This window comes from Dipodomys ordii, unplaced genomic scaffold (genome assembly GCF_000151885.1).
Source record: "Dipodomys ordii isolate 6190 unplaced genomic scaffold, Dord_2.0 Scaffold94, whole genome shotgun sequence".
Classification (NCBI taxonomy): Eukaryota; Metazoa; Chordata; class Mammalia; order Rodentia; family Heteromyidae; genus Dipodomys; species Dipodomys ordii.
In genome coordinates this window covers 9,213,045-9,228,130 of record NW_012267310.1, presented here as the reverse complement: position 1 = coordinate 9,228,130, position 15,086 = coordinate 9,213,045, and the positions used below count along the sequence as shown (strand labels likewise).

The following is a 15,086-nucleotide window of genomic DNA, read 5'->3' as shown; positions in this document are numbered from 1 at the left end:
GCTTTCAGAGCTGGAGATGTGAATTCAAAATTCCTGTGCCAGGGTTCATAAACCATATTGAGGTATTTTCTGTAATTTAAATAGACTTTATAACAGTTTCAGTTTTACAGAAAGTTGAGAAGATAGTATATACATGAGATCCAGTTTCTCCTATTAATAGTTTACATGATGCATTTGTTACAGTTAATCAGTATTGAGCCATTGTTATTAATTGAAATCCATATTTATTCACATTTCTTTAGTTTATAACATTTTAATGTATATTTTTTCTTTCAGAATTCTATTCAGGAAACCATATATTTGGTGGTCATGTCTCTTTATGCTCCTCTTGGTTATATGGTTTTTCAGACTTTCCTTGATTTTGAAGACCTTGACAGTTTTGAGAAATAATGATCAGATATTTTGTAGAATATCCTTCAGTGGGAGATTGTCAGATGGTTAGATTGTGGTTATAAACATTTTTAAAGGAAGATGATAAAGATAAAGTGCCATTTGACGTTCTAATTATATTATATTCACAGTACATACTATGAATATGATTTATCACCATTTATGTTGGGAAACGTTTGCCAGGCTTCTTCACTGTAAGGCAGTCTTCTGGTAAAACCTCATTCCTTTCTATATTGTGTTCTTTGGAAAGAAGTTACAGTGTGCAGTCCCTTCTAAAGGACTAGAAAGTTATGCTCCATCCATCTCCTTAACATTAAGTTAAAAACAGAGGAAATCTGAATAAAATATGGACTTCAGTTCATGATAATGGCTCAGTGAGGACCTGTTATATGTACAAATTATTTGGAGTTTTTGGAAGTTTTCTCTCCCCACTTGACTAATTATTTCTTTGTATCAGTAGAGGCTAATGGATATTTATTTTTATTTGGAGTTGTATTCTAATACTCTCTTAATTAAATTGATTGAGCTGAACTGCTGAGAGACAGCGCCCAGGCCCAGAGTTCAGGCCCCACGACTGGACCTGCCCCCCCACACCAAAAAAAAGAATGGCGTTAGAAATCATGATCTCAGTGCTAGATGTTGTTCATTGATGCTTGGGAGTTGTTTCTTGTGAGCTCTGTTGGCTGAAATTCTATGTATATAGTATCTATATATGTATACTTATAAATATTTCTATGTATAGGTTACTTATGACAAACTTATTAATTTGGGGGCTGTTAAATCTGAATATGCTTCTGTTTGTTTGGGGGGGCATTATTTAATTTGATTGGTTTTCTTTTCAATACTGGGGATTGAACCCAGAGCCTCACACATGGTAGACAAGCACTGTGCCACTAGATCCATTCCCAGAGCCCTTGAAAAAGTTTTTGGTGAAAATTTTAATATAAATATAATTTTGACTTTGCATTATATCTCTTTTGAGACTATAACAATGTGAAATAGATGCAATAAATCTGTAACTAGTTCAAAATGGTTTCTACTATAATAAAAATCTAACAGGATGCTTGCTTTAGATATTATTTGGAGGGTCTATTTGGGGAAAATAATTACTGTTTTCCTATCTCTCTCGTTATTTTGTACCACTTTTACATACATACACAGAACTTGAAATTGGAGCTGTTACCTTTGTCAGTAAAAGATTATTATGCTCCAATATCAGCCACTTGTTGCTGTTTATCTTGGAAAATTCAGTCCAATACAAACACTATTCTGCTTCTTAAAGCTGCGTTTAAGAATTATGACACCATCAGTGTCATCATGTAGCCAGTGATACAGGAAAATAATGGTGAAAACTTCAAGTTTGTATTCCTTGTTGCTTACTAACACTGTTGAGGCAAATTATTTGCCTTCTCTGAGCCTCATTTCCTCATTTATAAAATACAAATATTATTACCTCTCACACGGGGTTATTTTTTTAATTAAATTAGGTAAAGTTTTTAGCACAGTGCCTAGTCCATAGATATATATCAGGAAATACTTAAACTCACAACCTCTAAAGCATCAACCAAATGGAAGAAAGTTTATAAAAGCTTTATAATCATATACATACTTAGCTTTGCTCAACTGTTATTAATAGAACAGGCCAATAAGAAAAATAGGTGATTTTTTTTCTTTTTTTGTCAGTCTTGGGGCCTGCACTCTGAGCCTGGGCACTGTCCCTCAGCTCTTCAGCTCAAGGCTAGCACTCTACCACTTAAGCCAAAGTACCACTTCCATTTTTTTCTGCTTATGTTATGCTGAAGATTCAAACCCAGGGCCTCATGCTTACAAGGCAAGCACTCTACCACTGAGCCACCTTCCCAGCCCTTTTATTCATATTTTTAATCTTGAATGTTTCCACACAGAAAGACTCCTTGAGACCTGGGAGACTGCTCACGCCACTGATCATGTTAACAAGGGTCATCAGCCAAAATGTTATTACCTCTTTAGAAGCTGTTTGCTGATGTTGAGATTTATGGGAAGGATCAGGATACTGAATAACTTCCCTTTCCTGGGGCAGTGTTACATAATGATAAATTATTGTGCCCCGTATAAGTGCATCAACAATATGCTATTAAGGCACACTAAACTAGCATAATAGTATCTTTAATTAAATTAATAGTTTTTTGGCTATACTAGGGTTTGAACTCATGGTCTTGCACTCACATGGATCACTTGCTAGCTGGTGCTCTCCCACTTTAGGTTGTGCTTTCAGCCTAGCTTTCTGCTGATTATTATGGAGATGTGGAGGCTTGTGGCCTCCCTGGCCTGACCTTGGATCCTTTGGATCTCAGTTTCTTGAGTAGCTAGGATTACAAGAGTGAGCCACCAGTGCTCAGCCAGTAACACCTTTAAATCTCACTGTAGAACACATTACAGGTACCATTAATTTAGCCAGTATGTAAACAACTAAAGCAAGGCAAGCCTTATTATTTAGGATTTCGAGGCACTGTAGGATCTAGGCAAAGGAGCAGGTGGCACCTCAGCTTCAGTTAATTGTTGCCTTTATTTTATAGGGAATTTTTTAGAGGAAAGCTAGATGTTTAATTTTTATGGAAAGTCTTCCTGTTTTAAAATGTAGTGCAATTTGTTTCAAAATCCAAAAGATCTGTGGGCTAGATTTCAGCCCACAGACCATTGGTTTGCAACCTCTGATATACTTATTTTAGGAAGTAAGCTAAAATTCTGGCAGAGGTAAAATTCTCTGAGCCATAATGGCACCATTCTATGTATTTGCTGAGCTCAGAGAAGGCTGTGGAAACAAACCACTTAAATGTTCATATCATTTTCTGGAGTGTGGGGAATTGTGCTATCAGAGCAAAGCTCTGGAGGGGGGGGGCTTCCTCTTCAATTAGGAAGAGGAATTCTTTTGGGAGAAGTCCTAGCAACTACTTTTTTGGGAACAGAACCCACTGTACTTACAGTGCCAAGTCTCCTGAATTAGGGAGATGGCTATAAAACTAAAGACAGCCTCCGTGATGCCATTTCTAAGCACAGCATCAGGAGCCCCAGTCTTTGTTTTGCCTGCAAAATTCAGAAGTTCCCCCTCCCCCAGAGCTGACAGGCAGTAAATGTCACCTCTGCAGAAGCTCCTGGTTCATGTGGCCCATAAGCTATGTGATGATCAAGATTTAGGATGACTGTCTGCACAACTTCATAAGCTACAGCTATGGCTATCTGGGCCTCAGTGTTAGCTGTTTCATGGGTGTCCTGGGAGTTTGGTCAGTTCTGAGCATAGCGCATACAGCTCAGGTTCTTCTTTGTGTCATTTTTAAAAAAAAATGTTTTATTTTTAAAATCTTTAAATAATTTTGAAATAGTTTTTATTTAAAAATTTAAAAACATAAAGTCATGTAATATTAACTATGGTTGGTATAATTATTCTAAAGTAAATACTCTTATAAGTTCCCAAAATAGAAATGTGCCAGCCACCTTAGAAGTACCTTGTCCCATTTTGAGCATACTCGTGTTCTACCATTAAAAAGAAATTTTATAGTAACCATATCTACAGCTTTTCACCAAAGGTATATCCTAGTGGCGCTGTGGCTCAAGTGGTAGAATGCTCACCTTGAGCTGAAGAGCTGAGGGACAGCGCCCATGCCCCACAACTGACAAAAAAAATACTATCTGGAGCCAAAGGTATATCCTAAACTAAACCCATTTAGTCTCATCTACTTCTCAAAAATGTGATGTATCTTTTACATCTCTCTGAATCCCTACAATTTGAAGAACTGGGTCCTTTACATCTGTCAAGTTTCCCAGAGTCTAGATTTTGCTTATTAGGCATACAGGGAGCAGCGTATCATGACCCTCTGTGCTCTGAATTTCTGTATGTGGACATCTAGATCCAAAGGTTGTTCAGATACACATTTTAACCCATCAGCAAACTCTAGGGGAACTATATAGGAATCACATGTCTGCTTTTCTCTCTTCTATAACATTAGTAGGCATTAATATTTAATACCTATATACATTTTCAATCAGGGCTGTAAAAAAGCAACATTCTATCATTTTTATCTTGGTAAAGTGAAATAACTTCCAAAAAATATCCTTTACAATCACAAAAATAAGTACATTACCTTTTTATATTTATAAATATAGGACTTCTTAGAGGTATAACTTCAGTCTAAGATTGTGGAGCATCTTGAAATTCTTGGTATGCAGAGTAGCAAGGAAGTTATACAATATACCTTAATATCATGTCAAATTGACATAGAGCCAGCTTAGAGAAATCTGCTGGTCAAAACTGGAAAAATTTGAGCATCAGAGTAATAATATCAAATATATTCAAATTCATGATTTCAGGACAGCACTGCAAAGAACAAAAAGATCAGCTTTGGAGCATGGTACAAACTAATCATTTTCTTAGACACATGTAAAAAGAGACATTGTTTCCCTGATACATTAATTTTGCCAATGGATAACAAATAATATTTGCAAATGTGTCTCTGCGTGGTTTTAAATGAAAAAATCATCATTGAGTACTTCTGATATTGTACAAAAGTAGCAGTCCATGTTAATGTTCATAAACAAAGTCTGTGTATTCTGTATAGTAGTCAGTGCATACCTTGATATATATGGACAATAAATTGTATGTTTAATCTGCATTGTAGCTAAGATTAATACAACACTATCTGAAGGTTTCATTTTAGTTGTTTGTGATGGTACTAAATACAAAAATACAGTGTAGTACTTTTGTTTTTTTTTCCTTATCTTTAAGGCTTCAATTCAGTATGTCAATTTATGAGTACAAAAATCTCAATTAATGATAGCCCTTTGAAAATTTTCTCCCAACCCTACGGACATTACCTCAATTTTCCTAGTTTCATTTTCACATATATACCTTGACTATTATGACTTCATTCCCTCATCCTTTTCCTCTCCATTAATCTACCCTTCTCCTCGTGACCTTACTTCACTCTGACACCAGAAGTTTTTAAGTGTTTTTAAAGGAACTTGACTTATCACCTGAAATATTTTATCCTTAAACTGTTTTTTTCTTTTTTGCTGGTCGTGGGGCCTGAACTCTGGGCCTGGGTACTGTCGCTTAGCTCTTTACCTCAATGCTAGCACTCTACCACTTGAGCCACAGCTCCAATTCTGGCTTTTTTCTGCTTATATGCTACGAGGAATCGAACCCAGGGCCTCATGCATGTAAGGCAAAGCACTCTACCACTGAGTCACCTTCCCAGCCCCCTTAAGCTGGTTTTAAACTTTTTTTTAAGATGGTTTGCTACTTCTTAGTGAACAAAAGGGAAATTACTTTTTAAAAGACATATTTTAACATTTTATGAAAGCTATTCAGGAGCCTGTGATTGTAGTTCTAAGCCAGACTAGGCAGGAAAACACAAGAGACTCTTACCTCTTTTTAAACACCAAAACTAGCCAGAAGTGCAGGTGTGGCTTAAGTGATATATACCACCACGATACACTACGTGATTATCCATGTCTGTTAGAGCTTATGTTAATAAATGTACTGGGCAGAATGTCAACTACTATGGAATTCTATGCCTCCATCAGAAAGAATGACATCGCTCCATTTGTTAGGAAATGGAAAGACTTGGAAAAAATTATATTAAGTGAAGTAAGCCAGTCCCAAAGAAACAGGTCCCATGGTTTGCCTTATTTGCAATAACTAGTATATATCTGAGACAAGTAGAAAAGGTCAAAAGCTATGACCAGATAAGATGAATTTAAGCAAAATGAACCCGAAGATAGGGACACAAGTGGTTTTTTTCTTTCTTGCTATTCTTTTGTTTTGTTTTGGTCGATCATGGGGCTTGAACTCTGGGCCTGGGCACTGTCCCTCAGCTCTTAAGCTCAAGGCGAGCACTCTACCACTTGAGCTACAGCGCCACTTCCCATTGTCTTGTGGTTTATTGGAGATAAGAGTTTCATGGACTTTCTTGCCCAGGCTGGCTTTGAACCATGATCCTCATATCTCAGCCTCCTGAGCAGCTAGGATTACAGGCGTGAGCCACCGGTGCCTGGCTATCTTTCTTGCTATTGTTTATAATGTATTTATAAGGTACCATGTGATTTTTTTTGTTGCTTTGTATAACCCCTGTTTTCACTGTGTTTGATGTTGGTATACTTTGTGAAGAGGAAGGGAAAAAACAAATTGTTTAAATAGGGGTACAGGTGGACCCATTGCACCAATGAGATTTACAAGATGTTATGTCAAAAATGAACTATACATCTTTGGCCTGGGTAGGGGGAGGGTGGTAGTGAGGAGGGGAGTGTAGTTGTGGAGATGGGAGGGAAGGGATGGTAGGGGAAAAACAAAGGAGGGGGCAACAATGCTTGATAAGAAATGTGCTCATTACCTTGCTCATGTAACTGTAACCCCTCTGTACAGTATTTTCTCAATAAAAAACTTACTAAAAAAAGATTATATGCTTTAATCCTTTCTCTTTAACTTTTTTTTTGCCAGTCATAGGACTTGAACTCTGGGTTTGGGCGCTGTCCCTGCGCTCTTCAGCGAGCACTCTACCACTTGAGTCACATCACCACTTCCAGTTTTGTAGTGATTTATTGGAGATAGGAGTCTCAGGTACTTTCGTGCCCCGCCTGCACCCGGTGCTATAATCCTTTAAGAAAAATGGTTCTATCAGTTTAGATTTCTTTGTTGTAGAATGTTGGTCTACTATCAATCATCTTTTCAGGTTACAGGCATCTTTTTGGGTGTTTAAGTCATTTGCTTAGATATGAAAGTGCCTTAATAAACTATTTCCAAGGCAAATATTTGCAACCCTTAAAAAAAAATAACTTCTTCCTTGTACCACTGCTTTTTACATTCTGAAACAGCCAGTTCATTTGTACAAGAATTGTTTCCTTCCCTCACAGCTTTCTACCTCCCTGAATACCTTTAAATCCCTATTTGGATGATACCTAAATGTTGCTTGTCATTAGAAAGGTGCCCTCGGGATTTCTTCCTTCCTGTTGGTGGCATGATGGAAAGATTATAGACTTTTTAGAAAACTGTTTGGGTTTAACTCATAATTCTGCCATCTACTCAGTCTCTGCATTCACTTTCTTATTTGTGAAATGGAAATAATTATAGTTAACTTTGTGGACATAATTGTTTAGTAAATAGTAGCTGATAATAGTGATAAGATTAATGGCAGGGGCTTGGAAAGTGGCTCAGTGGTAGAGTGCTTGCCTTGAGGCCCTGGGTTTGGTTCCTCAGCACCACATAAACAGAAAAAGCTGGAAATGGTGCCATGGCTCAAGTGGTAGCACTAGCCTTGAGTTCAACACCCAGGCCCAGAGTTCAGGCCCCACAGCCAAAAAAAAAAAAAGAAAGAAAGAAAGAAAGAAAAAGATTAATGGCAATTTTGTCCTGGAGGCTGACAAAACAATCTGAGAGCTGGCAACTGCAAAGTACTATGAACTGCATGGAGCCCAAGCTCTTCTTGCACCTGAAACCTGTATGTCTTTGTTGACTCTTGGTTTTTCTTGTTTCTCATACAAGAGAACTATATTGATCTTGTATTTTAAAGACTTCTAATTAAAGAGAGGAAGCTGCAAAAGGAAAAGAAAAACAAAGATATATACCAGCGGGAAATTGCTAGCATTTGGATGCTTCAGAAGCTCTTTATAGAAGTTTGGAGTTATTCAAAATGTGGTCAGTTCCTGGTAGGAGGTCCTAGTACTGATCATTTCCCGGTAGGAAAGCTGTTAACATTTCTGTTAAATTTAAATTTGATTCATTTTTTTCAGTTTATCTAATATCTACTGGATTATCTAGTCACTGTGAGGCCCTGTGTCTAGTCAGCTATATACTATCAAAAGGAAAAGTCAGCTTTATATATATATAGTCAGCTATATACTATATATCTATATCTATATAGTCAGCTATATACTATCAAAAAGATAGGTGGCTCACACCTTGTAATCCTCACTACTCAGGAGGCTGGTATCTGAGATCATAGTTCAAAACCAACCTGGGCCAGAAAGCCCATGAGTCTCCTATCTACAATTAACTATCAAAAAGATGGAAGTGGAGTTATAGCTCAAGTGGTAGAGAACTAACCTTGAACAATAAAGCTCAGGGACAGCGCTCTGGCCAATTCAAATCCCAAAGAGTGGAGTGTGTATGCATGCACATGTGTATGCATGTGTGTGTGCATGTGTATGTGTGTGAATGCACATGCACACCCACACAATGTCCTTTACTCCTGCATGGTCTAGTTCCTAAGACAAAGTATTTTTACATGCAACTACAGCAATTACTGCTTGAGTAATCTTTGTAAACTCAACACATCTAACATTGATTAAATACTTCTAATGTTCTGCTTACAATTCAGTTTTGTCAATTGATACATTAATATCCCATTAACCAGCAAAAAGTGGGAAGAAGAGCTGTGACTCAAATGGTAGAGCACTAATGTTGAGCACAAAAGTTCAGGGACAGTGCCCAGGTTCTGAGTTCAGACCCCAGACAAGCACAAAAAAATACTTGATCACTTAGTGATTGAACACAGCAGACATAAGAGATTCTATGATATTTACTGCACCTTTTACTTTTAAAAATGGCAAATACAGATTAAGGAATGGATTGCTTAATTGACCTTGCATACTGCCAGTTTATGAGGCATTGTTGCTTCTGCAGTTGCTTTATGAGAGTGCTTAACTTGAGTTGTGGCCTGAAAGCCTGCATTTAGTGCTTGTGCCAGTGGCACCAAAAGTAGGAGAAAACCTACCCAGGCAGGTCTGGATAATAATGAGACACCAGTATAATTTAAAAACAAAAAAACCCCAAAAATATCACCTTTCCATTTGGGTCTGTTTTAAGTTGTTACCATTTAGAAATTGAGTTTCCTTTATTTAAACTTTAAATTCAAACCTTTTTTGGATTCAGAGTACAAAAAGAATGTAAGGCAAACCATATAAGTATGCTTGGTGCTGTTCCCAGTCCTTTTTTCTTTATTTCATTAGTCCAGACATCAAAATGATTACTGTGCTTCAAAAGAGTGATGTGAGAGCCCTTGGGCAAACATGAGTGACATACATAAGTAGGATTTCTAAAGGCTAGAAAAATGTGGCTGCCAAATAATAATACTCTACATTTTCTCTGGCTGCTGCTATTTTTATTTCAGTTTTAAGATGAAACAAGATTTGGGATTTTTTAATTTTTTTTTATCTTGTTTTGGTTTTAAGCCATTTATTGGCTATATTATATCAGAAAAATCTCTGGCTAAGTTCAACTTGGTCTATTTTCTCACCTTGGAATTAGATATATACATACTTTAAGTTTTTCAATTTAATGTATTTTATGGCATTGGTCTGAATATAGTGAAGTAAATAGTTGGGAGTAATCACATTTTACTTTCTTTTAATAGAAAATGACTGTGATGTTGGAAGATCATTTCTTTTGGAAGGCTGGTTAACATTGATTTTCTAAGAGAAACTCAACCACCATTTGCTCTGGCATGGCGCAAAGCAGCCCACAGCTTGATATTCAGGTGCTTCATGACCTCCGACAACGTTTCCCTGAAATTCCAGAGGGTGTGGTGTCTCAGTGCATGTTACAGGTAAATTTCCTGTCAAAGACAGTGATATTACTAAGTTATAGTTTTTCTTGTTGGAGTTGGTTTTGTGTGGTGACCAAACAGTTAAATTTCAGCAGTGTTTGTAAATTGTCTTTTAGGAGCAGTATTCAACCCTGACCACTGGTCTTCACCACACATAGCCAATACTTTACCTGTGTTCACACTACCCTAACTGCAATATGAAGGTATAACAAACTATACAGGGGAGGGTAGTTATAATAGACTCACATAACAATAGTGGTAACAGAGGTGCTTCCCTTGTTTGTAAACACATTATTAGGTCTAGGCCTTTGGGATTAAGATTTTTTTGTTAGTTTGATTTTTTTTTCCTAACACATTCTTTCATTTAGCTCTTTAGCCACGTTTTTTTCTGGTAGAGCAAAGGTATTTCCCTACTGCAATGAAACCAAATAGAGTAAATCTTCCTAATGGAAACCACTTCCTAGCAATCACTGTCCTAACATATTCTAGGTCTACAATGAGTTCTGACATTGTTTTGTTTTATTTATCTTCTAATTACCTGCCATTTAACCAAACTGAGAGAATAGAATTTGAAATTCAGCTCAATGAATATTTGTTTATATTTACCTTGTGCTGAGTCTTTCACTTTTTTCTTCCTTTAGAATTAACAATCCATTGTTATGGAGATATTCCACCCTACTGGCTCTGGAAATTTTCTCTGCTTTCATTAGAACAAATGAGATTTAGTAGTTTGTGCTTAAAATGCAGGCCTTAAAAACCTCTCTCTTGACTATCATCCCTTAATTTAGGATCACTTTTTAGGAATATGATGCTTTCCCCCCACCGCTTCAGTCCTTTCAACAGTGTTCAAATATGCCTTGTTAAAAATTCTAACCTTGCTAGTGATGATGGCTCATGCCTGTAATACTAGCTACTCAGGAAGCTAGATCCCAGGCTCCTGATTCAAAGGTATCCCTGGCAGGAAAGTTCATGTGACTCTTAGCTCCTATTAACCACCAGAAAATTGGAAGTGATGCTGTGGCTCAAAGTGGTAGAGCACTAGCCTTGTGCTGAAGAGCTCAGGGACAGTACTCAGGCCCAGAGTTCAAGCCCCACAACCAACAAAAAAAATTCTAACCTCTTTATCCATTTGCTCTTTTGATACATTTTTAGCAAATTTTAAAAGACATTTAGCAAATCAAACATGACATTTGAGTATTTTTCCCTCTCTAAAAAGCCCATTGATGCTATAAAATCTGGGCAAAGGTTTGTAAATTACACTTCCCCTTCTGTATAGAGCATATAGCAAGTACAAAACTCAGCCTGGGCATGTGGAATGAGAATTATTGGGGAATGTGTGTGTGTGTGTGTGTGTGTGTAAATTCTTTCCTCCTTTTTTCTTTTTTATTAAATTTTTTATTGTTATTATAAAGGTAATGTACAGAAAGGTTGCTGGACAGTGTCACCCCTTCCTTTTCTCTTTCCCAGTTTTCCCCTCCCATCCTCACCACAAGTTATATAGTTCATTTTCAATATAGTATCTACACAGTGCCACTGCTGCATTTATTCACCCTTTGTCCCTCCATTTCTGTGTCCCTTTCCCCTCCCAAAGACAGGCAAACAAAAAAACAAGACAAAAAAGCTCCTGTTTCCAGTTACTGCAGTTCATTTCAATAAATATTATTTCATAAGATCAGAAGCACAGACACATTGTGCCTTTGTGTTCCTCCCCTAACTGTATCCTCCTTTGGTCTCACTGTGTGTGAATGTCTGGAGTCCTATATGATATATTATGTCCCAGTATGTTTTAGATCTAGCTTCTACATATGAGAGAAAACATTGAATCTATTTTTGATGATACTCTTCTTTGAATCTGTGCAAAAGTGGGGTGTGGTGGTACACACCTAGAAATTTAGGAAGAGCAAAGTTCAAGGCCAGGCGTGGCTACTTAGTGAAAACTAGTCTCAAATGGAAAGGAGGAATTATTTAGCTGTCTTGTATTTGTGATCTGAATTTTTTTTCATATATTTGTCTTAGGTTTATTCAACTTGTTGCTATAAACATGCAATTGAATAAGTTGCCAAATTCATTCTTTCCTCATTTTGAATTACTATCCTTTTTTGTGAGGATACTAATTAAACACCCTAATTCGGTGGTAGAAAGCATTACATTTCAAGAATATTAATAAAATTGTGAAACAAGAAAATGGATAAGCCATGAGTTTATTTTAAAACTTCAAGAAGACACTTTATTATGTATATTTCATTTTGCAAAGCCTTACTTGACTGAATGTGATTTCTGCCTGACACTTAAGTTTGGTAATATCCTTTGGCCAAATAGCCTATCCCTTGTAATTATTGTGTGGAAAGAGCACTTGGATGCAGGAGATGAGAAATTTGGAACTGGCCCTTCAGTTAACTAGTTCCATGCTTATTGTCAAACCATATTACTTTTTAGGCTTCTCTTTCCTCATGTGTAAGTGTAAGTTGGACAGTAGTTGAACCCTTACAGAGTTCTCTCAGCTCTGAAATTAATTGCGTTTATGTCTCATTTTAAGTTTAGCTTTATTTAGTTCTCAACAGAAGCTTAAGTGTTTCATTTTTGTACAAAATGTACTTTCCTGAAATAAGTGTGTAATAGTTATTGTGTACATTATAAGTTACAAAGAAAATCATGATAATTAAGAAACTGTTTGGATTATTTCAAAGGCAGTGAATAATACATGTTTAATTATATAGTTAGGAATTCTGTATTTTAATGGGAAGTTTTGTTTAACACCAGGAAACCTTTGTTTATAATCAATTGGAACTTCTTTAATAACAGTTTGTAATTACTGTCTTTGTGAATGTATATAACTTGAAAAAAATTCAGATTTTTCAATGAAATTGAGTATTTCCTCTCAGTTAATGAAAACTTTTTAAATTATGGAAGTGAATTTCATTAAGGTGGTCCATAAGAGGGTTTTTGTTTATTAACTTACCACTGAATGGCAAAGTCACAGAGCCATAGTTCAAAATATGGAATTGGAGTTTTATTTGTTTATTTTACTGACTTGTTTTGCACAAAAGTTTGAAATTATATAGGAATACAGTCAAATAAAAGATAAGGCTGCTTTATTATTTTATTGTTTTAGCTCTTAAGGAATTTTGCCTTTTTCTTCTTTTTGTGGTCATGGTGCTTAAGAATTAATGATGAGTTATATAGTACGGTAATTGGGGTAAAACCAAGATTCGTCCAACATTTTAATTTATTGAGATACAACAAATATAAAATGAATCCTGGATTTGGAGTCAGAAAACTTGGGGGTAGATAATATAAATTGTTTGGGATCTCCTTTACAGAATATAGACCATATTGTTCTCTACTAATCTTATGACAGTAATATTTTTATAACTCTCTGGCAGGGCCTGTCTTCTGCTATTAGGCTTTGTTAATTTTGCCAATGATGCTTTTACCATTTTTCTCCCATAGAATAATAACAATCTTGAAGCCTGTTGCCGAGCCCTTTCCCAGGAGAGTAGCAAATACTTGTATATGGAATATCATAGTCCAGATGACAACCGAATGAATAGAAATCGCCTTTTACATATTAACCTAGGTATCCATTCTCCTGGTAGCTACCACCCAGGAGATGGAGCTCAACTTAATGGTGGTCGAACACTGGTACATAGCTCAAGTGATGGACATATAGATCCACAGCATACAGCAGGTAAACAGCTAATCTGTTTAGTTCAAGAACCACACTCAGCTCCAGCTGTTGTGGCTGCTACTCCCAGCTACAATCCATTTTTTATGAATGAACAGAACAGAAGTGCAGCTACTCCACCTTCACAGCCACCTCAACAACCATCTTCCATGCAAACAGGAATGAATCCATCTGCTATGCAAGGGCCTTCACCACCACCACCACCTCCATCATATATGCACATACCTCGGTATAGTACAAATCCAATTACTGTTACAGTATCTCAGAATCTCCCTTCTGGACAGACTGTACCAAGAGCTTTACAGATTCTTCCACAAATTCCAAGCAATCTCTATGGTTCTCCTGGTTCTATTTATATTAGACAGACATCTCAGAGTTCATCAGGAAGACAAACTCCCCAAAGTACTCCATGGCAGTCCTCACCACAGGGCCCAGTCCCTCATTATAGCCAACGTCCTTTGCCTGTTTATCCACACCAACAAAACTATCAACCTTCTCAGTATTCTCCCAAACAGCAGCAAATCCCTCAGTCAGCTTACCATTCACCTCCTCCTTCTCAGTGTCCTTCACCCTTCAGCTCTCCACAGCATCAAGTGCAACCTCCCCAGTTGGGCCACCCAAGCTCCCATGTGTTTATGCCACCTAGTCCTTCAACTACTCCACCCCATCTATATCAACAAGGACCTCCTAGCTATCAGAAGCAAGGAAGTCATTCAGTGGCCTATCTCCCATACACAGCATCTAGCTTACCCAAAGGTTCCATGAAGAAGATAGAAATTACAGTTGAACCTTCTCAGAGACCTGGAGCAACAATTACTAGGAGTCCATCACCCATCAGCAATCAGCCGTCTCCACGGAATCAGCACTCCTTGTATACAGCCACCACACCACCTTCAAGTTCCCCTTCAAGAGGAATATCTAGTCAACCAAAACCTCCATTTAGTGTTAATCCTGTGTACATTACATATACACAGCCAACTGGACCTTCGTGTGTTCCATCACCATCTCCTCGGGTGATGCCAAACCCAACTACAGTTTTCAAAATTACTGTAGGCCGAGCAACAACTGAAAATCTTCTAAATTTAGTGGACCAAGAAGAGCGATCTGCAGCACCAGAACCTATTCAGCCCATTTCAGTGATACCAGGATCTGGGGGAGAAAAGGGAAGCCATAAATATCAAAGAAGTTCTAGTTCTGGATCAGATGATTATGCCTATACACAAGGTAAATTTTAGCCCTTTTATGAAATACAATGTTTGTGGCAAAGTAACAGTTTCTTACATTAAAACACTGTTTGTTAGTTATTTAAATTAAATGTTTCATTTTTATTAATATTATGCCATAACATTACTATTACAAGTAGGGGTAGTGATTCTGAATTATCTATAGACTTTGTTTTAAAATATAAAAGTGCAGGCATGATGTTTAAGAACCAG

The 15,086-nt window shown here is 37.0% G+C and overlaps 1 protein-coding gene across 1 annotated transcript in view; it reads left to right on the top strand.

Moving 5' to 3' along the window:
* Nucleotides 1-15,086, top strand: part of Tab3 (TGF-beta activated kinase 1/MAP3K7 binding protein 3) — a 56,147-nt gene that overhangs the window by 18,723 nt on the left and 22,338 nt on the right. The window contains exons 3-4 of the mRNA XM_013026526.1: nt 9,774-9,965; nt 13,416-14,874. Of these exons, the coding sequence (XP_012881980.1) occupies nt 9,864-9,965; nt 13,416-14,874 (1,561 nt within the window). The 5' untranslated portion in view covers nt 9,774-9,863. The remainder of the gene's footprint in view (nt 1-9,773; nt 9,966-13,415; nt 14,875-15,086) is intronic.